The 27314-nt window shown below is 39.1% G+C and overlaps 1 protein-coding gene across 1 annotated transcript in view; it reads right to left on the bottom strand.

Moving 5' to 3' along the window:
• PKHD1 (PKHD1 ciliary IPT domain containing fibrocystin/polyductin) overlaps positions 1–27314 on the bottom strand; it is a 453696-nt gene that overhangs the window by 16728 nt on the left and 409654 nt on the right. Inside the window, exons 63-64 of the mRNA XM_036916397.2 lie at positions 23963–24070; positions 38–196 (exon numbers count right to left, since the gene is read on the bottom strand). Coding sequence (XP_036772292.2) covers positions 38–196; positions 23963–24070 — 267 coding nt within the window. The remainder of the gene's footprint in view (positions 1–37; positions 197–23962; positions 24071–27314) is intronic.

The raw sequence follows: 27314 nt of genomic DNA, 5'->3' as shown, positions 1-27314 counted from the left end.
AATTTTTCGTTTTCGTTACCCCCAAAAATCTACATACTTCTGCTTTTGTTTTTCTTAAACCAGCAGCACACCAGACAGCACAGAGCCAGCCACGAGACCGCTGAGCACAGGGACGCAGCCAGGATGATGGTTGACCTCTCTGATCTCGTCACAGGTAAGATGGCAAATGGCCTGGATCGAGCTATAAAATTTGTCCCTGTAAAACAGACAAAATTAAGTCTCAATAACAACATAATATTAAGATGCTAATATAATGAAAACACTGTAGAAAAGATAGTTCTTATAACAGTACCTGGCACTTAGTAGGTTCAGTGAATACTTACTGAATCAAGTGATCAAATAAATGAACCATAGTAAATCCATTTGTATTTGTATTTCTGAAGAACTACAAGAATCCAATTCCAGGAATAACATAGAATTGTTCTTTTCAATTCTGTCCATTACTGATGGGGAATTCTTCCAATTCTCCCCTTTTGTTCTCAGATTTACCTTTTCCACCAATGCGAAATTTTTCAGTTTCACTCTTACGTTCCACTAATTAAAACAGAAATGCTCTCAGCTCCAGAATGTGTTAAACTACTTGATCTGACATATGTATCCTATTTAATATATGGCACGTAACACATCAAAACAAGGACAAGGGAACTCCTACTACAGAGCCAATAGAATTTCTAAAGTCCACGAGAATTTTGTTATCTGTTCAAACGGGAGGAAAGCAGTGGTAAATAGACAGAGCTACTTTGGTTATGGAGGATGTGGCAAAAACATGTGACTTCCTGTAAAGAGTACATCTTTCTAAGGATTCATCTCAAGCCCCTCCCCTTTTAATAGACTGAGAAGTTTGGTTCTCGCTCCATTACTATTTCTGAAACAAAACATAAAAGAATCTAAAAAAGAAAAACTTGCCCACACACATAAACACCTGTACACAAATGTTGTTAGTACCTCTATTCATAATCAGCTGACCCTGGAAACAACCCAAATATTCTTTAACAGGGGAATGAATAAACCAACTGTGTTTTATCAAGACAGTAGAAAACTACTCAGCCAAAAAGAGAAAAAGGAAAGGAAGAAAGGAAGGAAGGAGGGAAGGAAGGGAGGGAGGGAGGGAGGATTAATAACTTATAACAACTGGGATGAATGTCAAAACATTATGCTGAGAGAAGCCCCTCTCTAAAGGGTACACACTGTATGATTCCATTTATATGACACTAGAAAAGACAAAACTAGAGACAGAGAACAGGTCAGTGGTTGCCAGGGATTAGAGGTAGTGGGAGGGGAGGACTAAGGACAAAGGAATAGCAAAAGGGAGATTTTTTGGAAATGTTCTGTATCCTGTGTGGTGGTGATTACATGAATCTATACACATATTTGAATTCATAAAAAGACATATCAAAAAAGATTAATGTTACTGAATATAATTTTTTTAAATAAAAGTATGTTATATTTGTCTATCATTTTGAGGGTGATAAGACATGTTCGTTTTCTTAATTGTGGGGATAGTTTCATGGGAGTATACATTCATGAAAACTTATCAAATAGCATACGTTAATTATATATAGTTTATCATATGCCAATTATACCAGCATACAAAAAAAGTTTAAAAAAACTTGCCAATGAACATGAATTAGTTATAGCCAGCATTAAAAAATAGCTCATTCAAAACCAACCAACTGACCCCAAATCTCTGCTTTCATCTGAATAGTTCAGGCAAAAGCAGATTTTATTTTCTCTATTCAAGAAAACAACACATTTTTCTTTGCTGTGCTTACCTTGGGCTGAACCTGACAATTTAATTGGAACTCACAGTCAGATTTTTAGTCTCTTGACCCCTGGCTGACTTGGTACCAAAGCTACCTTAACAAAATTAGCTAGAAATGTTTCTCCTGGGTGTACATCTCATACGTGAGACACACTTGGCTTGTTTGTTATCACTTGGTTGCTTTTTACAGGCATCTGAATAAGACAAACATAGCTCAGAAAAGGGGAAATGAATTTTACTAGGGATTCATAGAAGTAAAACAAAATTCTTCATTCTTTTATCCATCTTTCAATGATCGCTCAGTGATTGCTAATGTTGCTAAGTAGGTAAGTTACTGTTTTTTATTCTTTAGATACTTACAAGCTAGTAAATGAAATGAGACACACATGTAAATATTTGTAATACAAAACAGAGTGTGACACATGCCACCAGAATAATGCAAATCAATTGCTTTGGAAGGATATTTTCCATTTCTATGATCAGGGAAAGGAATTTCTAAGTGGGGTTTTGAAGGTAGAGCAAATAGTGACAGAAAGGAGAAAACAGCAATCGATGTTTAGGAACTTAAAGCTGGGAAATACTGGGAATTAATTCTGGAAAGCATTTGAGGCAAATTTTGGTATGCATTCAATGAGAGCCAAAACGCACACCTGGACACAAGGAGCTACTCTCAGGATCTACCCTGTTAATCATATCAGTAAGAGGCTCCCAGAAGTACAGTCCTTTTAATGTCGTCTTCTAATTATCCATCTCTTCTCCTAATCTAAACTTCTGGAAATCTCATTCTGACAGACCCTCACCCCAAAGACGTGGTCTTGAAAATTATGAAGAATAACTTAGGGGAAAATGTTAAAGAAAAACTTCTCATGAAAATTCCTCAGCCTCTTTTACAAGGTAAAGGTGGACCCTAAAATAAAGTAGTAGTCTAGTAAATGTGAACACCAGGACCAGCTCCGAATCACAAGTGTTACTGAGAAGGTTTTGTCTGCACCACACTGTACATTTGGTTTTGTAATTTGTTCCTTGAAGTAATCTTGGTGAAGTATTTACTTAGTCTTAGTTAACCACGGAAGAAAGTGAAGGACAAAGGTCTTTTAAATATTTGACAAGCCTGGACAACATATCCAACACTTCATGTCTTACTCTTCAAAATACATCCTTGGGGATTCCACTGGAAATGCTTCTCTATGAACCTGTCCTTACATTAGGACATCCTTGGAGGTAACAAAAGGGTATCTTCCCTACAAAATTAATAATAATATTAGCTGACCTCCAAAGATATTCCCTTTGTGAAGAAAAATTGCCCCAAGCTTATAATTAAGGGGAAAAATGTTTACAGATACTACCAATGTCATACTGGAGCATTCTCCAACAGGCCCATCCAAAGTTTATCAAATTCTCTGGAACATATTTTACTGACTTAATATTTAATATTATTAGGGCTCAGTCTTGTTAATCTGTAGAAGATTGGTGAACTGCAAATGATTTTTGTCCAGTAAAGATGCAAATGATATATGTAGACATGTAACCTCCAAGGTCACCATTTTATTGCCCTGTATCCAATTTAGCAAATTTATTTCAGCAGTTCCTTCCTGGCTATACAATGTGTACCCCTCAAATGCTCTTCAACCAGCCTTGCCATCCTCCTGGTTCCCTCATTAATGCATTAAACAACTTGTTGTCAAATGCTCCTTATATGTTTTCATGACAGCCACCTTTTTAACTTTTCAAAAAGTATACTATGACAGTTTGAATTTCACTTTCATGAGGGAAGACTAATATCTGGCCTTAATTAAACATTTGTTATCGGGCTTCAGATACCTCATATCAAAACACTTGATTTCCTTTGCCATTTCTAATATCTAAGAAGTTTAAGTCCAGGAGTGATTGTTCTAATGTATTTTATCAAACTGCATTATCACACCTCTGCATTAACTGCTTTCCACAGTTGCATGTCTTAAGTACCAGACTAATTTCCCTGACCAAAATTAATAAGTGATTATAAATATCTATTTTTCAGTCCAAATGGGATGTTAGCATTTTTAGAATTCTTTCAGGTGTTATTTTGGATAGGGAGTTTTTTTTTTCTTGGAAAATCACAATAAGGGATGCAATATTTATATCATATTTTTGTCAAGTGGATACCTCTCTTCCTCTCAGTTCAATCCTTTACAAAGAGGCTGTCAGCAGGTGTTCCCTCCCTGCTCCTCTGTGAGAGGAGACTTGACTCTGCCCTTCAAGGAAATGGAAGAGTAGCATCATATATGGGTTCATCTGGCTTTGAAGTTTAATCAGTGTCATCTGCTTTACATTTTTGAATAGTACTACCCTCTAAAAAAGCATAAATTGCTGGGAATACTTCAGAAACAAGAAGATTTTAAAATTTTTTCAAGAAGAACTGAATCATAGAAGTGATTTACACACAACTTTACTTACCCCTATAAAATACAAGGATTTTGAATGGGTAAGGTTACCATTTATGGCAGGAGCTGGTGGAGTGGAGAGCAGGGCAGACCAGAGAGATAAGATTCCATAATACTCAGTATCCCATGACTTTTTCTTTTTGTATAAATTAAAAATTTCTAATCAATACCCAAGTACATACCATCAAATGTCATAGAAATAAAGACGAAAGTAGACCACTCAAAGTGAATTGTAACAACTAGAGAAAAATGTACATTTGGACTCTTGCTTCCCAGGATTCTCCTGCACCTTAATTTCTACCTGTGTTCTTGCTTCCCATACATTAATGATACAACAAGTGAATTTTTGGGGCAGAGCCAAGATGGCGGCATGAGTAGAGCAGCGGAAATCTCCTCCCAAAACCACATATATCTATGAAAATATAACAAAGACAACTCTTCCTAGAATAGAGACCAGAGGACACAGGACAACATCCAGACCACATCCACACCTGCGAGAACCCAGTGCCTCGCAAAGGGGGTAAGACACAAGCTCCGGACCGGTGGGACCCGAGCGCCCCTCCCCCCAGCTCCCAGAGGGAGGAGAGGAGGCAGAGCAGGAGGGGGAGGGAGCCCACGACTGCTGACCACCCAGCCCCAGCCATCCGGACCAAAGCACAGACACAGTGCATGCATGGGGTCCTGGATACTAGGGAAACAGGGCAGCAGGACCTATGAGCGGGTACTGGAGGCCGGCGCCAGAGTACAAACAAAAGCAAGCAGCCATTTTTTTTGTTGTTGTGGTTGTTGTTTTCTTGGGGAAAGTGCTTTTTGGAAGTCTTAAAGGGACAGGGACCACCATACTAGGGAAACAGTGCAGCAAGACGGGTGAGAGGGTGCCTAAGGCTGGAGCTGCAGAATAAAGAAAAATGAGTGGTCTTTTTTTTTGTGGTCATTGTATTGTTTTGGCGAGTGGTTTTTGGAAGTCTTAAAGGGGCAGGGCGGGACACTTAGTCCAGAGGTAGGGAATCTGGGGATCTCTGGGCACTCTAATCCCCTGGGCTGCAGGAAGCACAGACGCTCCTTACAGAGATAAATGCCCTCCCAGCTGCTCCCCATCCAACATGGCTCCACAACTTCGGAGCAGCAGCCCAAGTCAGGCCACACCCACAGCAACAGTGGAGATAAACTCCATAGCAGCCAGGCAGGAAGCAGAAGCCCTGTCTGCGAGCAGCTACCCAGCAAAAGCCACTAGAGGTCGCTGTTCTCACAGGAGAGGAGGGCCACAAACCAACAAGAAGGGAAGTTCTTCCACCCATCACTCGTCCCAGCTCTACAAATTATTCCTATCACCATGAAAAGACAAAATTACAGGCAAACCAAGATCAGAGAGACACCAGAGAAGGAGACAGACCTAACCAGTCTTCCTGAAAAAGAATTCAAATAAAAATCATAAACATGATGACAGAGATGCAGAGAAATATGCAAGAGAAATGGGATGAAGTCCGGAGGGAGATCACAGATGCCAGGAAGGAGATCACAGAAATGAAACAAACTCTGGAAGGATTTATAAGCAGAATGGATAGGATGCAAGAGGCCATTGATGGAATAGAAACCAGAGAACAGGAATGCACAGAAGCTGACATAGAGAGATAAAAAGATCTCCAGGAATAAAACAATATTAAGAGAACTGTGTGACCAATCCAAAAGGAACAATATCCATATTATAGGGGTACCAGAAGAAGAAGAGAGAGGAAAAGGGATGGAAAGTATCTTGGAAGAAATAATTGCTGAAAACTTCCCCAAACTGGGGGAGGAAATAATCGAACAGACCACGGAAATACACAGAACCCCCAACAGAAAGGATCCAAGGAGGACAACACCAAGACACATAATAATTAAAATGGCAAAGATCAACGACAAAGAAAGAGTTTTAAAGGCAGCTAGAGAGAAAAAGGTCACCCATAAAGGAAAACCCATCAGGCTAACATCAGATTTCTCGACAGAAACCCTACAGGCCAGAAGAGAATGGCATGATATATTTAATGCAATGAAACAGAATGGCCTTGAACCAAGGATACTGTATCCAGCACGACTATCATTTAAATACGATGGCGGGATTAAACAATTCTCAGACAAGCAAAAGCTGAGGGAATTTGCTACACACAAATCACCTCTACAGGGTATTTTAGAGGGACTGCTCTAGATGGGAGCACTCCTAAAAAGAGCACAGAATAAAACACCCAACATATGAAGAATGGAGGAGGAGGAATAAGAAGGGAGAGAAGAAAAGAATCTCCAGACAGTGTATATAACAGCTCAATAAGCGAGCTAAGTTAGGCAGCAAGATACTAAAGAGGCTAACCTTGAACCTTTGGTAACCACGAATTTAAAGCCTGCAATGGCGATAAGTACATATCTTTCAATAATCACCCTAAATGTAAATGGACTTAATGCACCAATCAAAAGACACAGAGTAATAGAATGGATAAAAAAGCAAGACCCATCTATATGCTGCTTACAAGAAACTCACCTCAAACCCAAAGACATACACAGACTAAAAGTCAAGGGATGGAAAAACATATTTCAGGCAAACAACAGAGAGAAGAAAGCAGGGGTTGCAGTACTAGTATCAGACAAAATAGACTTCAAAACAAAGAAAGTAACAAGAGATAAAGAAGGACACTACATAATGATAAAGGGCTCAGTCCAACAAGAGGATATAAACAATCTAAATATATATGCACCCAACACAGGAGCACCAGCATATGTGAAACAAATACTAACAGAACTAAAGGGGGATATAGACTGCAATGCATTCATTCTCAGAGACTTCAACACACCACTCACCCCAAAGGATAGATCCACCGGGCAGAAAATAAGTAAGGACATGGAAGCACTGAACAACACAGTAGAGCAGATGGACCTAATAGACATCTATAGAACTCTACATCCAAAAGCAGCGGGATATACATTCTTCTCAAGTGCACATGCAATATTCTCCAGAATAGACCACATACTAGGCCACAAAAAGAGCCTCAGAAAATTCCAAAAGATTGAAATACTAACAACCAACTTTTCAGACCACAAAGGCATGAAACTGGAAATAAACTGAACAAAGAAAGCAAAGAGGCTCACAAACACATGGAGGCTTAAAAACACGCTCCTAAATAATCAATGGATCAACGAACAAATTAAAATAGAGATCAAGGAATATATAGAAACAAATGACAACAACAACACAAAGCCCCAACTTCTGTGGGACGCAGAGAAAGCAGTCTTAAGAGGAAAGTATATAGCGATCCAGGCACACTTGAAGAAGGAAGAACAATCCCAAATGAATAGACTAACATCACAATTATTGAAATTGGAAAAAGAAGAGCAAATGAGGCCTAAAGTCAGCAGATGGAGGGACATAATAAAGATCAGAGAAGAAATAAACAAAACTGAGAAGAATAAAACAATAGCAAAAATCAATGAAACCAAGAGCTGGTTCTTTGAGAAAATAAACAAAATATACAAGCCTCTAGCCAAACTTATTAAGAGAAAAAGAGAATCAACACAAATCAACAGAATCAGAAATGAGAATGGAAAAATCACAACAGACTCCACAGAAATACAAAGAATTATTAGAGAGTACTATGAAAACCTATATGCCAACAAGCTGGAAAACCTAGAAGAAATGGACAACTTCCTAGAAAAATACAACCTTCGAAGACTGACCAAGGAAGAAACACAAAAGTTAAACAAACCAATTACGAGCAAAGAAATTGAAAAGGTAATCAGAAAACTACCCAAGAGAGGGAACGGAAGATGGCGGCGTGAGTAGAGCAGCAGAAATCTCCTCCCAAAATCACATATATATATGAAAATATAACAAAGACAACCCTTCCTAGAATAAAGACCAGAGGACACAAGACAATATCCAGACCACATCTGCACCTGAGAGAACCTAGCGCCTCATGAAGGGGGTAAGATACAAGCCCCAGCCAGGCGGTAGCTGAGCGCCCATCCCCCCAACTCCCGGCGGGAGAACAATAGGCAGAGCAGGAGGGAGACGGAGCCCAGGACTGCCAAACACCCAGCCCCAGCCATCTGGGCCAGAGTGCAGACACAGTGCGTGCACAGGGGGCCCTGGATACTAGGGAATCAGTGCAGCAAGAACAGTGAGTGGGCACCGGAGGCCTGGCGCTGGAGGACACCAGAAAAGCGAGCGACGATTTTTTTTTTCTGTTTTGTTTTGGCGAGCGCTTTTTGGAAGTCTTAAAGGGATAGGGACCCCAATACTAGGGAAACAGGGCAACAAGACCGGTGAGCAGATGCCTGAGGCTGGCGCAGGAGAATAAAGAAAAACAAGCAGCCACCTTTTTTTTTTTCTTTTGTGGTCATTGTTTTGTTTTGGCAGGTTCTTTTTGGAAGTCTTAAGGGGACAGGGTGGGACACTTAATACAGAGGTAGGGAATCCGGGGATCTCTGGGCACCCTAACCCCTGGGCTGCAGGGAGCAGGGAGGCCCCTTACGGAGATAAATAGCCTCCCAGCAGCTCCTGCTCCAATGCGACTCCACCACTTTAGAGCAGTGGCCCAAGCCAGGCCACGCCCACAGGAACAGCAGAGATAAACTCCATAGCAGCCGGGCAGGAAGCAGAAACCCTGTCTGCACGCAGCTACCCAGCACAAGCCACTAGAGGACGCTGTTCTCCCAGGAGAGGAGGGCCAAAAACCAACAAGAAGGGAAGTTCTACAGCCGTCACTCGTCCCAGCTCTGCAAACTATTCCAATCACCATGAAAAGGCAAAGCTACAGGCAGACAAAGATCACAGAGACAACACCAGAGAAGGAGACAGATCTAACCAGTCTTCCGGACAAAGAATTCAAAATAAGAATTATAAACATGCTGACAGAGATGCAGAGAAATACGCAAGAGAAATGGGATGAAGTCCGGAAGGAGATCACAGATGCCAGAAAGGAGATCGCAGAAATGAAACAAACTCTGGAAGGGTTTATAAGCAGAATGGATAGGATGCAAGAGGCCATTGATGGAATTGAAACCAGAGAAGAGGAACGCATAGAAGCTGACATAGAGAGAGATAAAAGGATCTCCAGGAATAAAACAATATTAAGAGAACTGTGTGACCAATCCAAAAGGAACAATATCTGTATTATAGGGGTACCAGAAGAAGAAGAGAGAGGAAAAGAGATGGAAAGTATCTTTGAAGAAATAATTGCTGAAAACTTCCCCAAACTGGGGGAGGAAATAATCGAACAGACCACAGAAATACACAGAACCCCCAAGAGAAAGGATCCAAGAAGGACAACACCAAGACACATAATAATTAAAATGGCAAAGATCAAGGACAAGGAAAGAGTTTTAAAGGCAGCTAGAGAGAAAAAGGTCACCCATAAAGGAAAACCCATCAGGCTAACATCAGACTTCTTGACAGAAACCCGACAGGCCAGAAGAGAATGGCATGATATATTTAATACAATGAAACAGAAGGACCTTGAACCAAGGATACTGTATCCAGCACGACTATCATTTAAATACGATGGCGGGATTAAACAATTCCCAGACAAGCAAATGCTGAGGGAATTTGCTACCCACAAATCACCTCTACAGGGTATTTTAGAGGGACTGCTCTAGATGGGAGCACTCCTAAAAAGAGCACAGAATAAAACACCCAACATATGAAGAATGGAGGAGGAGGAATAAGAAGGGAGAGAAGAAAAGAATCTCCAGACAGTGTATATAACAGCTCAATAAGCGAGCTAAGTTAGGCAGCAAGATACTAAAGAGGCTAACCTTGAACCTTTGGTAACCACGAATTTAAAGCCTGCAATGGCGATAAGTACATATCTTTCAATAATCACCCTAAATGTAAATGGACTTAATGCACCAATCAAAAGACACAGAGTAATAGAATGGATAAAAAAGCAAGACCCATCTATATGCTGCTTACAAGAAACTCACCTCAAACCCAAAGACATACACAGACTAAAAGTCAAGGGATGGAAAAACATATTTCAGGCAAACAACAGAGAGAAGAAAGCAGGGGTTGCAGTACTAGTATCAGACAAAATAGACTTCAAAACAAAGAAAGTAACAAGAGATAAAGAAGGACACTACATAATGATAAAGGGCTCAGTCCAACAAGAGGATATAAACAATCTAAATATATATGCACCCAACACAGGAGCACCAGCATATGTGAAACAAATACTAACAGAACTAAAGGGGGAAATAGACTGCAATGCATTCATTCTCAGAGACTTCAACACACCACTCACCCCAAAGGATAGATCCACCGGGCAGAAAATAAGTAAGGACATGGAAGCACTGAACAACACAGTAGAGCAGATGGACCTAATAGACATCTATAGAACTCTACATCCAAAAGCAGCGGGATATACATTCTTCTCAAGTGCACATGCAATATTCTCCAGAATAGACCACATACTAGGCCACAAAAAGAGCCTCAGAAAATTCCAAAAGATTGAAATACTAACAACCAACTTTTCAGACCACAAAGGCATGAAACTGGAAATAAACTGAACAAAGAAAGCAAAGAGGCTCACAAACACATGGAGGCTTAACAACACGCTCCTAAATAATCAATGGATCAATGACCAAATCAAAATGGAGATCCAGCAATATATGGAAACAAATGACAACAACAACACTAAGCCCCAACTTCTGTGGGACGCAGCAAAAGCAGTCTTAAGTGGAAAGTATATAGCAATCCAAGCATATTTTAAAAAGGAGGAACAATCCCAAATGAATGGTCTAATGTCACAATTATGGAAATTGGAAAAAGAAGAACAAATGAGGCCGAAGGTCAGCAGAAGGAGGGACATAATAAAGATCAGAGAATAAATAAATAAAATTTAGAATAATAAAACAATAGCAAAAATCAATGAAACCAAGAGCTGGTTCTTTTAGAAAATAAACAAAATAGATAAGCCTCTAGCCAGACATATTAAGAAGAAAAGAGAGTCAACACAAATCAACAGTATCAGAAACGAGAAAGGAAAAATCACGATGGACCCCACAGAAATACAAAGAATTATTAGAGAATACTATGAAAACCTATATGCTAACAAGCTGGGAAACCTAGGAGAAATGGACAACTTCCTAGAAAAATACAACCTTCCACGACTGACCCAGAAAGAAACAGAAAATCGAAAAAGTCCATTTCCCAGCAACGAAATTGAAGCAGTAATCAAAAAACTACCAAAGAACAAAACACCCGGGCCAGATGGATTTACCTTGGAATTTTATCAGACATACAGAGAAGACATAATACCCATTCTCCTTAAAGTTTTCCAAAAAATAGAGGAGTAGGGGATACTCCCAAACTCATTCTATGAAGCCAACATCACCCTAATACCAAAACTAGGCAAAGACCCCACCAAAAAAAAAAACTACAGACCAATATCCCTGATGAATGCAGATGCAAAAATACTAAGCAAAATATTAGCAAAACGAATTCAAAAATACATCAAAAGGATCATAAACCATGACCAAGTGGGATTCATCCCAGGGATGCAAGGATGGTACAACATTCGAAAGTCCATCAACATCACCCACCACATCAACAAAAAGAAAGACAAAAACCACATGATCATCTCCATAGATGCTGAAAAAGCATTTGACAAACTTCAACATCCATTCATGATAAAAACTCTCAGCATAATGGGAATAGAGGGCAAGTACCTCAACATAATAAAGGCCATCTATGATAAACCCACAGCCAACATTATATTGAAGAGCGAGAAGCTGAAAGCATTTCCTCTGAGATCGGGAACTAGACAGGGATGCCCACTCTCCCCACTGTTATTCAACATAGTACTGGAGGTCCTAGCCACGGCAATCAGACAAAACAAATAAATACAAGGAATCCAGATTGGTAAACAAGAAGTTAAACGGTCACTACGTGCAGATGACATGATACTGTACATAAAAAACCCTAAAGACTCCACCCCAAAACTACTAGAACTGATATCAGAATACAGCAAAGTTGCAGGATACAAAATCAATACACAGAAATCTGTGGCTTTCCTATACACTAACAATGAACCAACAAAAAGAGATATCAGGAAAACATCTCCATTCACAATTGCATCAAAAAAATAAAGTACATAGGTATAAACCTAACCAAAGAAGTGAAAGACTTATACTCTGAAAACTACAAGTCACTCTTAAGAGAAATTAAAGGGGATACTAACAGATGGAAACTCATCCCATGCTCGTGGTTAGGAGGAATTAATATCGTCAAAATGGCCATCCTGCCCAAAGCAATGTATAGATTTGATGCAATCCCTATGAAACTACGAGCAACATTCTTCAATGAACTGGAACAAATAATTCAAAAATTCATATGGAAACACCAAAGAACTCGAATAGCCAAAGCAATCCTGAGAAAGAAGAATAAAGGAGGGGGGATCTCACTCCCCAACTTCAAGCTCTACTATAAAGCCATAGTAATCAAGACAATTTGCTACTGGCACAAGAGCAGAGCCACAGACCAATGGAACAGACTAGAGAATCCAGACATTAACCCAGACATATACGGTCTATTAATATTTGATAAAGGAGCCATGGACATACAATGGCGAAATGACAGTCTCTTCAACAGGTGGTGCTGGCAAAACTGGACAGCTACATGTAGGAGAATGAAACTGGACCATTGTCTAACCCCATATACAAAAGTAAACTCAAAATGGATCAAAGACCTGAATGTAAGTCACGAAACCATTAAACTCTTGGAAGAAAACATAGGCACAAACCTCTTAGACATAAACATGAGTGACCTCTTCTTGAACATATCTCCCCAGGCAAGGAAAACAACAGCAAAAATGAACAAGTGGGACTATATTAAGCTGAAAAGCTCCTGTACAGCAAAAAACACCATCAACAGAACCAAAAGGAACCCTACAGTATGGGAGAATATCTTTGAAAATGACACATCCGATAAAGGCTTGATGTCCAGAATATATAAAGAGCTCACACGCCTCAACAAACAAAAAACAAATAACCCAATTAAAAAATGGGCAAAGGAACTGAACAGACGGTTCTCCAAAAAAGAAATACAGATGGCCAACAGACACATGAAAAGATGCTCCACATCGCTAATTATCAGAGAAATGCAAATTAAAACTACAATGAGGTATCACCTCACACCAGTAAGGATGGCTGCCATCCAAAAGACAAACAACAACAAATGTTGGCGAGGCTGTGGAGAAAGGGGAACCCTCCTACACTGCTGGTGGGAATGTAAACTTGTTCAACCATTGTGGAAAGCAGTATGGAGGTACATCAAAATGCTCAAAACAGACATACCATTTGACCCAGGAATTGCACTCCTAGGAATTTACCCTAAGAATGCAGCAATCAAGTATGAGAAAGACCAATGTACCCCTATGTTTATTGCAGCACTATTTACAATAGCCAAGAATTGGAAGCAACCTAAATGTCCATCGATAGATGAATGGATAAAGAAGATGTAGTACATATACACAATGGAATACTACTCAGCCATAAGAAAAGGGCAAATCCAACCATTTGCAGCAACATGGATGGAGCTGGAGGGTATTATGCTCAGTGAAACAAGCCAAGCAGAGAAAGAGAAATACCAAATGATTTCACTCATCTGTGGAGTATAAGAACAAAGGGAAAACTGAAGGAACAAAACATCAGCGGAATCACAGAAACCAAGAATGGACTAACAGGTACCAAAGGGAAAGGGACTGGGGAGGATGGGTGGGTAGGGAGGGATAAGGGGGGGCAGAAAAAGAGGGGTATTAAAATTAGCATCCATAGCGGGGTGGGAGAAAGGGGATGGCTGTAGAACACAGAGAAGACAAGTAGTGATTCTACAACAGTTTGCTACGCTGATGGACAGTGACTGTAAAGGAGTATATAGGGGGGACCTGGTATAGGGGAGAGCCTAGTAAACAAAGTATTTGTCATGTAAGTGTAGATTAATGATTAAAAAAGAAAAAAAGAAAAAAAAGCAGTTCCTATGTGGTGACCTCTAATGAGTTCTACACAATGATATAAAGGGCATACAAAAGTGTAGGCAAAGGGTCTGTTTGTGTTTATACAGAGGATCAAAGCCTAATTTGGCTACCCTGAAAATGAACTAAGATACGATATGAAAAAGAATTTCCAACATCAGCACTCTCGGGAAGACTCATGACAGAAGATGAACAGCAAAAAAAAAAACTCCAACAAAGATCCACGCACTGTCACAGGTGTAGATGCACTCATCCCACCAGCTCCTGGACTTGCCATGGGAATGAGGAAGGAGATATCTAAGCTGGCCTGTGCATACAGTAAAACAAAAATTGAACTGGATCTATACTGTTGGAACTCAACCAAGAATTAGGAGAAGTGCAAATTGTAGCGCTCCAAAATCTTACAAGCACAGACTATTTATCGTTTAAAGAACATATGGGATATGAACAGTCCCCAGGAATGGGTTGTTCTAGTTTATCTGAATTCTCTCAGACTGTTTAAGTTCAGTCAGACAATATCCACCATATCATAGATAAGTTTTCACAAATGCCTAAGGTACCTAACTGGTTTTCTTGGTTTCACTGGAGATGGCTGGTAATTACAGGTATGCTTTGGTTAGGTAACTATATTCCTATTATGTTAATGTGTGTGCACAATTTAATTAGTAGTTTAAAACCTATCCATGCTGAAGTTACTCTACAAGAAGATATGTCAAAGAAATTATCAATCTTCCCAGGTTTTCTTCCGCCTGCTACTTCTATAGCTTTTCTTCTTCCTACCTAATCACAACCTTTAAATAGAACTCGTGCCACATGTCAAATTTACCGAGTATCATAATTCTTCCAAGTGGTAAAGACACCTCAAGACAAATGCTGGGCGTAGAAGCCACAGGGCATAAATATGCAAAGAAGTAAAAAGCTAACCTTTTCAAACAATAAGGCTTCTCTCTCACTTACCAACTTAACATTTCCCTGTATGGCCCCGGAAGATGACTGGTTAGCCAGAGACGGGAAAGATTCCTCAAGGGAGGAACAACCTAAGACAGGCACAGTCGCAGGGGGCCATCTGGTGAGAAAATGGGGAGCAGCAGAGGTGAGGCTTAGAATCTCCCCCCTCATGTTCTGAGAGAAATCTTCTGCATACATGGATGTTTATTGCCCTCGTCTAGCTCGGATTAACACATAGTCTACAGGCACACACCTGATCATCTACATTTGCTCTCTTACAACACTAAACTCTGTTTTCTACCTTTATCTCGTATCTACCTACCACTTCAGCATTTTATTAAAAATAATAATAGTAGAGAAATGTGGTATCCACATATAAATCAAGTTTAAAAATCAAATGAATATTCATATTTGAACTGACTGTTTAGAGTTCATAATGCATGAACAAAACCGAAAGTTTCTGTGATGACTGCCCTTGCACTGTTCACCATGTAACTTATTCACTATGTAAGAATTTGTTCTCCATGTAAGAATTTGTTCATTATGCGTCAGAAGATTGGAGACTGACGAAAATTAGGCTTGGGGTGGATTAATGATTGTGCATTGAGTATTGACCCCCCTATACAGAAATTTATTGTGGTTAACAACTATTTGATCAATAAATATGAGAGATGCCCTCACAAAATATATATATATATATATATATATAAACACACTTCCAATTGTAAAATAAATAAGTAATCGGGATGTAATATATAGCATAAGGAATATAGTCAAAATATTGTAACAACTTGGTATGGTGATAGCTGGTACCTAGAATTATCATGTATATAAATGTTGAATCACTGTGTTGTACACCTGAAACTAATGTAATGTAATACTGTTGTCAACTACCCTTCAATTAAAAAAAAAAAAAAAAGTAAACTCAAAGTGGATCAAAGACCTGAATGTAAGTCACGAAACCATTAAACTCTTGGAAGAAAACATAGGCGAAAACCTCTTAGACATAAACATGAGTGACCTCTTCTTGAACATATCTCCCCGGGCAAGGAAAACAACAGCAAAAATGAACAAGTGGGACTATATTAAGCTGAAAAACTTCTGTACAGCAAAAGACACCATCAATAGAACAAAAAGGAACCCTACAGTGTGGGAGAATATATTTGAAAATGACACATCCGATAAAGGCTTGACGTCCAAAATATATAAAGAGCTCACACGCCTCAACAAACAAAAAACAAATAACCCAATTAAAAAATGGGCAGAGGAACTGAACAGACAGTTCTCCAAAAAAGAAATACAGATGGCCAACAGACACATGAAAAGATGCTCCACATCGCTAATTATCAGAGAAATGCAAATTAAAACTACAATGAGGTATCACCTCACACCAGTAAGGATGGCTGCCATCCAAAAGACAAACAACAAATGTTGGCGAGGCTGTGGAGAAAGGGGAACCCTCCTACACTGCTGGTGGGAATGTAAGTTAGTTCAACCATTGTGGAAAGCAGTACGGAGGTTCCTCAAAATGCTCAAAACAGACTTACCATTTGAGCCAGGAATTGCACTCCTAGGATTTTACCCTAAGAATGCAGCATCAAGTATGAGAAAGATCAGTGCACCCCTATGTTTATCACAGCACTATTTACAATAGCCAAGAATTGGAAGCAACCTAAATGTCCATCGATAGATGAATAGATCAAGAAAATGTGGTACATATACACAATGGAATACTACTCAGCCATAAGAAAAGGGCAAATCCTACCATTTGCAGTGACATGGATGGAGCTGGAGGGTATTATGATCAGTGAAACAAGCCAAACAGAGAAAGAGAAATACCAAATGATTTCACTCATCTGTGGAGTATAAGAACAAAGGAAAAACTGAAGGAACAAAACATCAGCGGAATCACAGAACTCAAGAATGGACTAACAGGTACCAAAGGGAAAGGGACTGGGGAGGATGGGTGGGTAGGGAGGGATAAGGGGGGGGAGAAGTAGGGGGGTATTAAGATTAGCATGCATGGGGAGGTGGGAGAAAAGGGAGGGCTGTACAACACAGAGAAGGCAAGTAGTGATTCTACAACATTTTGCTATGCTGATGGACAGTGACTGTAAAGGGGTTTATAGGGGGGACCTAGTATAGGGGAGAGCCTAGTAAACATAATATTCATCATGTAAGTGTAGATTAGTGATACCAAAAAAAAAAAAAAGGCAGTTCCTGTGTGGTAACCTCCAATGAGTTCTACACAAGGGTATAAAGGGCATATAAAAGTGTAGGCAAAGGTCTGTTTGTGTTTATACAGAGGAGCAAAGCCCAATTGGGCTACCCCGAAAATGAACTAAGATACGATATGAAAAAGAACTTCCAACATCAGCACTCTTGGGAAGACTCATGCCAGAAGATGATCAGCAAAAAACCCCAACAAAGATCCACGCACTGCTACAGCTGTAGATGCACTCATCCCACCAGTTCCGGGACTTGCCATGGGAATGAGGAAGGAGATATCTAAGCTGGCCTGTGCATACAGTAAAACAACAAATTTGACTGGATCTATACTGTTGGAACTCAACCAAGAATTAGGAGAAGCGCAAGTTGTAGCGCTCCAAAGTCTTACAACTACAGACTATTTACTGTTAAAAGAATATAAGGGATGTGAACATTCCCCAGGATCGGGTTGTTTTAATTTGTCTGATTTCTCTCAGACTGTTCCAAGTTCAGTTCGACAATATCCACCATATCATAGATAAGTTTTTACAAATGCCTAAGGTGCCTAACTGGTTTTCTTGGTTTCACTGGAGATGGCTGGTAATTACAGGTATGCTTTGGTTAGGTAACTGTACTCCTATTATGTTAATGTGTGTGCGCAATTTAAGTAGTAGCTTAAAACCTATAAATGCTGAAGTTACTCTACAAGAAGTTATGTAAAAGAAATAATCAATCTTCCCATGTTTTCTGCCGCCTGCTACTTCTATAGCTTTTCTTCTTCCTTCCTAATTACAACCCTTAAAAAGAATTCGTGCCTCATATCAAATTTACTGAGTATCATAATTCTTCCAAGTGGCAAAGATACCTCAAGACAAATGCTGGGCATAGAAGCCACAGGGCATTAATATGCAAAGAAATAAAAAGCTAACCATTTCAAACAATAAGGTTTCTTGCTCACTTACCAACTTCACATTTCCCTGTATGGCCCCGGAAGATGAATGGTTAGCCAGAGACGGGTAAGATTTCTCAAGGGAGGAACAACCTAAGACAGGCACAGTCGCAGGGGGGCCATCAGGTGAGAAATTGGGGATCAACAGAGGTGAGGCTTAGAACCTCACCCCCCCTGTTCTGATTGAAATCTTCTGCATACGTGGATATTTTATTGCCCTTGTCTAGCTTTGATTAACAAATAGTCTACAGGCACACACCTGATCATCTACATTTGCTCTCTTACAACACTAAACTATGTTTTCTACCTTTATCTTGCATCTACCTACCACTTCAGCATTTTATTAAAAATAATAATAATAGTAATAATAATAATAAGGGAGAAATGTGGGATTCACATATAAATCAAGTATAAAAATCAAACGAATATTTATATTTGACCTGATCGTTTATAGTTCATAATGCGTGATCAAAACCAAAAGTTTCTGTGATGACTGCCCTTGTACTGTTCACCATGTAACTTATTCACTATGTAAGAATTTGTTCTCCATGTAAGAACTTGTTTGTTATGCCTCAGAAGATTGGAGACTGACGAAAATTAGGCTTGGGGTGGATTAATGATTGTGCATTGAGCATTGACTCCCCTGTATAGAATTTTATTGTTGTTAACAGCCATTTGATCAATAAATATGAGAGATGCCCTCACAAAAAAAAAAAAGTACATACTTTCAATTGTAAAATAAATAAGTAAACGGGATGTAATGTATAGCATAAGGAATATTGTCAAAATATTGTAACAACTTAGTATGGTGATAGCTGGTACCTAGAATTATTATGTATATAAATGTTGAATCACTATGTTCTACACCTGAAACTAATGTAATGTAATACTGTGTGTCAACTACCCTTCAATAAAAAATAATTATCTAAAAAAAAAAAAAAACTACCCAAGAACAAAACCCAGAGGCCAGACGGATTTACCTCGGAATTTTATCACACACACAGAGAAGACATAATACCCATTCTCCTTAAAGTTTTCCAAAAAAATAAAAGAGGAGGGAATACTCCGAAACTCATTCTATGAAGCCAACATCACCCTAATACCAAAACCAGGCAAAGACACCACCAAAAAAGAAAATTACAGACCAATATTCCTGATGAATGTAGATGCAAAAATACTTAATAAAATATTAGCAAACTGAATACAAAAGTATATCAAAAGGATCATACACCATGACCAAGTGGGATTCATCCCAGGGATGCAAGGATGTTACAACATTCGAAAACCCATCAACATCATCCACCACATCAACAAAAAGAAACACAAAAACCACATGATCATCTCCATAGATGCTGAAAAAGCATTTGACAAAATTCAACATCCATTCACGATAAAAACTCTCCGCAAAATGGGAATAGAGGGTGAGTCCCTCAACATACTAAAGGCCATATATCATAAACCCACAGCCAACATTATACTGAACAGCGAGAAGCTGAAAGATTTTCCTCTGAGATCAGGAACTAGACAGGGATGCCCACTCTCCCCACTGCTATTTAACATAGTACTGGAGGTCCTAGCCACAGCAATTAAACAAAACAAACAAATACAAGGAATCCAGATTGGTAAACAAGAAGTTAAACTGTCACTATTTGCAGATGACATGATACTGTACATAAAAAAACCCTAAAGACTCCATTCCAAAACTACTAGAACTGATATCGGAATACAGCAAAGTTGCAGGATACAAAATCAACACACAGAAATCTGTAGCTTTCCTATACACTAACAATGAACCAATAGAAAGAGAAATCAGGAAAACAATTCCATTCACAACTGCATCAAAAAGAATAAAATACCTAGGAATAAACCTAACCAAAGAAGTGAAAGACCTATACTCTGAAAACTACAAGTCACTCTTAAGAGAAATTAAAGGGGATACTAACAGATGGAAACTCATCCCATGCTCGTGGCTAGGAAGAATTAATATCGTCAAAATGGCCATCCTGCCCAAAGCAATATACAGATTTGATGCAATCCCTATGAAACTACCAGCAACATCCTTCAATGAACTGAAACAAATAATTCAAAAATTCATATGGAAACACCAAAGACCCCGAATAGCCAAAGCAATCCTGAGAAAGAAGAATAAAGGAGGGGGGATCTCACTCCCCAACTTCAAGCTCTACTATAAAGCCATAGTAATCAAGACAATTTGCTACTGGCACAAGAGCAGAGCCACAGACCAATGGAACAGACTAGAGAATCCAGACATTAACCCAGACATATACGGTCTATTAATATTTGATAAAGGAGCCATGGACATACAATGGCGAAATGACAGTCTCTTCAACAGGTGGTGCTGGCAAAACTGGACAGCTACATGTAGGAGAATGAAACTGGACCATTGTCTAACCCCATATACAAAAGTAAACTCAAAATGGATCAAAGACCTGAATGTAAGTCACGAAACCATTAAACTCTTGGAAGAAAACATAGGCACAAACCTCTTAGACATAAACATGAGTGACCTCTTCTTGAACATATCTCCCCGGGCAAGGAAAACAACAGCAAAAATGAACAAGTGGGACTATATTAAGCTGAAAAGCTCCTGTACAGCAAAAAACACCATCAACAGAACCAAAAGGAACCCTACAGTATGGGAGAATATCTTTGAAAATGACACATCCGATAAAGGCTTGATGTCCAGAATATATAAAGAGCTCACACGCCTCAACAAACAAAAAACAAATAACCCAATTAAAAAATGGGCAAAGGAACTGAACAGACGGTTCTCCAAAAAAGAAATACAGATGGCCAACAGACACATGAAAAGATGCTCCACATCGCTAATTATCAGAGAAATGCAAATTAAAACTACAATGAGGTATCACCTCACACCAGTAAGGATGGCTGCCATCCAAAAGACAGAGAACAACAAATGTTGGCGAGGCTGTGGAGAAAGGGGAACCCTCCTACACTGCTGATGGGAATGTAAACTTGTTCAACCATTGTGGAAAGCAGTATGGAGGTTCATCAAAATGCTCAAAACAGACTTACCATTTGACCCAGGAATTTCACTCCTATTAATTTACCCTAAGAACGCAGCACTCAAGTTTGAAAAAGACAGATGCACCCCTATGTTTATCGCAGCACTATTTACAATAGCCAAGAATTGGAAGCAACCTAAATGTCCATTGGTAGAGGAATGGATGAGGAAGATGTGGTACATATACACAATGGAATACTACTCAGCCATAAGAAGAGGGCAAATCCTACCATTTGCAGCAACATGGATGAAGCTAGAGGGTATTATGATCAGTGAAATAAGCCAAGCAGAGAAAGAGAAATACCAAATGATTTCACTCATCTGTGGAGTATAAGAACAAAGGGAAAACTGAAGGAACAAAACATCAGCGGAATCACAGAACCCAAGAATGGACTAACAGGTACCAAAGGGAAAGGGACTGGGGAGGATGGGTGGGTAGGGAGGGATAAGGAGGGAGGAAGAAGAAGGGGGGTATTAAGATTAGCATGCATAATGGGGTGGGGGAGAAAGGGGAGGGCTGTACAACACAGAGAAGGCAAGTAGAGATTCTACAGCATTTTGCTATGCTGATGGACAGTGACTGTAAAGGGGTTTATAGGGGGGACCTGGTATAGGGGAGAGCCTAGTAAACATAATATTCTTCATGTAAGTGTAGATTAAAGATAACAAAAAGAAAAAGAAAAAATGGGGATTACTCCATGATAGGTTAAAACTAACTGTAAATCAACGATTAATGCATGCTTTAAATGTCCTTAACTTTGATCACTTAAAGGGTGTCAGATGATTGGCTATGGAGGTACACTTTTCTGATAATATTCCTTTCTCTTAAAAAAAAAAAAAAGCAGTTCCTGTGTGGTGACCTCCAATGAGTTCTACACAATGATATAAAGGGCATATCAAAGTGTGGGGAAAGGGTCTGTTTGTGTTTATACAGAGGATCAAAGCCTAATTTGGCTACCCAGAAAATGAACTAAGATATGATATGAAGAAGAACTTCCAACATCAGCACTCTCTGGAAGAGTCATACCAGAAGATGATCATCAAAAAACCTCAACAAAGATCCAGGCGACGCTGCACTTGTAGCTGCATTCATGCCACCGGTTCCTGGACTTGCCATTGGAGTGAAGAAGGAGATATCTAAGCTGGCCTGTGCATACAGTAAAACAAAAATTTGACTGGATCTATACTGTTGGAACTCAACCAAGAATTAGGAGAAGTGCAAGTTGTTGCGCTCCAAAATCTTACGACTACAGACTATCTACTGTTAAAAGAACATATGGGATGTGAACAGTCTCCAAGAATGGGATGTTTTAATTTGTCTGATTTCTCTCAGACTGTTCAAGTTCAGTTGGACAATATCCATCATATCATAGATAAGTTTTCACAAATGCCTAGGGTGCCTAACTGGTTTTCTTGCTTTCACTGGAGATGGCTGGTAATTACAGGTATGCTTTGGTTATGTAACTGTATTCCTATTATATTAATGTGTGTCCACAATTTAATTAGTAGTTTAAAACCTATACATGCTGAAGTTACTCTACAAGAAGATATGTCAAAGAAATAATCAATCTTCCCACGTTTTCTTCTGTCTGCTACTCCTATAGCTTTCCTTCTTCCTTCCTAATTACAACCCTTAAATAGAATTCGTGCCTCAAATCAAATTTACCAAGTATCTTAATTCTTCCAAGTGATAAAGATACCTCAAGACAAATACTGGGCATAAAAGCCACAGGGCATAAATTTGCAAAGAAGTAAAAGCTAACCTTTTCAAACAATATTGCCTCTCTCTCACTTACCAACTTTACATTTCCCTGTATGGCCCCGAAAGATGACTGGTTAGCCAGAGACGCGTAAGATTCCTTAAGGAAGGAACAACCTAAGACAGGCACAGTCACAGGTGGGCCATCAGGTGAGAAATTGGGGATCAACAGAGGTGAGGCTTAGAACCTCACCCCCCCCCCCTGTTTTGAGAGAAATCTTCTGCATCCGTGGATATTTTATTGCACTTGTCTAGCTTGGATTAACACTTAGTCTACAGGCACACACCTGATCATCTACATTTGCTCTCTTACAACACTAAACTATGTTTTCTACCTTTATCTTGTATCTACCTACCACTTCAGCATTTTATTTAAAAAAATAATAATAATAATAAGGGAGAAATGTTGGATTCACATATAAATCAAGTATAAAAATCAAACGAATATTCATATCTGGCTTGATTGTTTATAGTTCATGATGCGTGATCAAAACCAAAAGTTTCTGTGATGACTGCCCTTGTACTGTTCACCATGTAAGAACTTATTCACTATGTAAGAATTTGTTCACCATGTAAGAACTTGTTCATTATGCTTCAGAAGATTGGAGACTGATGAGAATTAGGCTTGGGGTGGATTAATGATTTTGCATTGAGCATTGAGTCCCCTATACATAATTTTATTGTTGTTAACAACCATCTGATCAATAAATATGAGAGATGCCCTCTCAAAAAAAAAAAAAAAGAGAAGTGAATTTCTTTTTTCAACGACGATGTCTTCCAATTCATGATAGGACCTGTTTCCACTATGAAGAAGAAGGGGATATTTTTTTTTTCAAACAAACAGATAATAAAAACACACTTGCTGAAATTACCTGGAGGGGAAGTAACAGTAAAAATAAAGTGCCAATTTGACCCAGAGATCAAAACTGCCAAGTTGGAGAAGCTCACATAACCATCTTGTGTTTCTGCCTGAGTACACCCTACAAAACACAAAATACATGTAGTTACTTAAGGGCAATTACATCAACTCTTCTCAGTAGAGAGGCATATGGACAGTAAAGGAAACAATTTCTTTTTTTTTTCTTTTTTTAGTTAAAGAGTACTAAATCCATCAGGCTTTCCTTAGACAAATCTTGAAATCAAATAATCCAAAATAGATTGGAACCAAATAATCCAACAGCTAACATATATTGAAAGCCCATTATGTCAGACACCATCCGTTATGAACATCACTATAAATAAACTACATGAAAACCTTACAAAATATGCTGTCATCTAGGAAATAGGCTCATGAAAGGTTAAATTATTTGGTTCTGGGGTTATAGCCCCAATCCACCTGATTTTAAAGTTTTCATTCTTAACCAGTACTCTCCAATGATTATTTTATTATTAAATGCCTCAAAAGAAAGAAAGTCTATTGTCCTCTAGGTGGTCAGTTCCTAGTCTCTGCTTCTCTTCTCTTCAAAGGGGCTGTAGTTTATGCGGTAGCACAGTTAGGCCAATAGTGCAGGACCGCAGCAGTACAAAGTCATGACTGACATGGGTACCCTGACTTAACAACTTGGATTCCCTGGGCTATTGTTTCCCTAAAAAAAATGCAAAAAAATAAAACACATCTTCTAACAACAGGCCACCCAGTTATAAGGTGAACGAAGCCTAACTCAGGACCACATTCATAATACCATTAATTAGTCTTCTGACTCCACTACCCTCAAATGTCTTTGCTAATTAACAGCTGCTACAGTTCACTCTGGAAATGTCACTGTGATCGGTGTAATGGACAATAAGTTAGAAGAGTACTCTTAAACTTTATAAATTGGTTTGAGATCTTTAAGGCTGAAAGGTATCAAAAAGATATAATATGCTTAGTGTTACATTTTTCAATTCAATTGCTTAATCCTTTTTGTGAAAACATTGTCTTCCCTCACCAATTCTGCAGAGCTAACCAAAACTTCCTTTTTCAGAAACATGTTTTCCTGCATCTCTTCAGAGTCCCCAAATAAATAAAATGCCCAGAAAAAAATGGAAATAAATAAGCCAAGACTCAAATAAATGATAGGCTCCCAAGATAAATGCAGTTTATACTCTTTAAAACCTATATGCATCAAAATTATGGTCAATAAACTCTTGGAAACAATGAACTACAGAGTACAGATGTTCAACATGAAATCATTTGCTGCAGTTTTTCCTTTGACAAACGTCCTTATTGTTCCCATCTTTGGAGGAATACAAAGCAGCATTTAATCGAAATGTGTCCATCGAGCACAGTGAGTCTGCCGCGTAGAACAGCCGCCGAACTGCCTAATGGAAAGTGCTTTAGCTCCAAATGGGTTTGCTTTTGTGTTAAATACCAGCTTGCCTCAGAGTTCTACAAAGATTCCCATATATATCTATGATATTCTCAGATTTGAGGCATATGTGCCCAAAAGCTGAGGCAGTTCTGCCAAGTACAGGACGTTACTCCCAGCTTCATCATATCTCTGGAATGGTAATTGTGAAATATACAAATGTCATTGACAGGCTCCCTGATCAAGCTGGTATAAGCAGAGTCCTGGCTGAGGGAACCTGGGATGAGATGTGATGTGGGGCTTGAAGCAAGACTGAAACTGATTACGTGCCTCACAAGGGAATGCTACCTGAATATGTTTCTGCAGGGCATACGGATTCTAAAATACGTTTTTAGCCCAAAGCCTCCTGCACAACTATCCCTCTTACCCTCAGTAATACACACTAGCAAACTGTTGCATTATTAATGTTAAAACTTATTTTTTTAATATTGAGAACATATTTTTTTACAACTAGCATCTGTACTTAAACATCAAAGGATCTGAGGGATCCTTAAATAAATGTCTTTGAGAATATAAGTCCTCCTTTTGTTAATAGATTTAATCTCCTCTTTTTACTGAGACAAAAGAACATGAAGTTAAGTTGCAGAATAAAAGATTTTGACTAGACATACAGGATGGTTTTATTCTTGCTATTTTGTTTTTTCTCCAGGAAATACTTAGACTAAGTTAGGTGATCCATCCCAGTTGGTTTTGGCTCCATTCTTTGGGAAGTTAAAGAGAATTATTTCATGCTGGTTTCAAGAGATTCTTTCAATCATATGCAATAGGGTGTTTTGGTAATGTTGAAACTCTAAAAACAGAAAACTATATACAAGATTTTTTGTTTTCTATGCACAAATATATGTGCATAGAAGACAACCTCAGGCTATTACTCATTTCTCTTGTGGAATCTCCCAAGGAGGGCAGTGGAGACAATACTGATCCAGGTGAGGCAGCAGGCTTGGGCATGACTTGATGGTAATAAAGTAGAAAAAATAGCATACAATTTCATCTCATTCATTTTGCATGGCAACAATTTGATTCTAAGTTAGTCGGTGATGATATCCTTAGATAACTGAAAGAAAAATAATGAAGGTTCTTTGAGGGATGGTGGTGTCAGGAGTAGGCATAGTAAAGTATAGAGTCTGAGTAAAATATGGTATAGGAGTGATGTGTGGACTTAAGGCATGTGGTGTGAGTAAGGTGGTGAATACAGTTGATGTGTGAAGTACAATGAGGTATGGAATGAGTGAAGTTATAGGTATAAACCATGAGCAGGGTAAGGGATGTGTGTAACTGAACTATACATGTAAAGATGGTTAAGATAGTAAGTTTTCTGATATGTGTATTTTGCCATAATATTTTTAAAAAAGGATGTGGGTAAAGCAGGGAGTATGAATAAAGTCCTGGGCATAGGTAAGTGATGGAATCGGAATAAAGGTATAGAGCACAGGTAGGGTATAGGGTCTGGGTGAGGTAGGGAGCATGAATAGGTACTGGATGTGGGTAAGGTATAAAGTATGGAGGAGGCACTGCTGTGGACTGAATGTTTGTATCCCTCCAAAATTCAAACATTGGAACCTAATCTCCAATGTGGTGGTGTTAGGAGATGGGACCTTTGGGGGCTAATTAGGTCCTGAAGGCAGAGCCCCATGATGTGATTAGAGTCCTTATAAAACAGACTCCAGAATGCGCTGTTGCCCCTTCTGCCACGTGAGGAGGTAGTGAGAAGACAGCCACCTGTGAACCAGGATTGGGAGCCAAGCAGGCACCGAATCTCTGACACCATAACCTTGGACTTCGCACTCTCCTAAACTGTGAGAGAAATAACTTGCTTTGTTTATAAGCTACCCAGTCTATGGTGTGCTGTTCCAGCAGCCCAAGGACAGACAGGTAG

The sequence above is a fragment of the Manis pentadactyla genome, chromosome 16 (assembly GCF_030020395.1).
Source record: "Manis pentadactyla isolate mManPen7 chromosome 16, mManPen7.hap1, whole genome shotgun sequence".
Taxonomy (NCBI): Eukaryota; Metazoa; Chordata; class Mammalia; order Pholidota; family Manidae; genus Manis; species Manis pentadactyla.
Note: the sequence above shows the minus strand (reverse complement) of the source record. Positions and strands in the feature narration are given on the sequence as shown.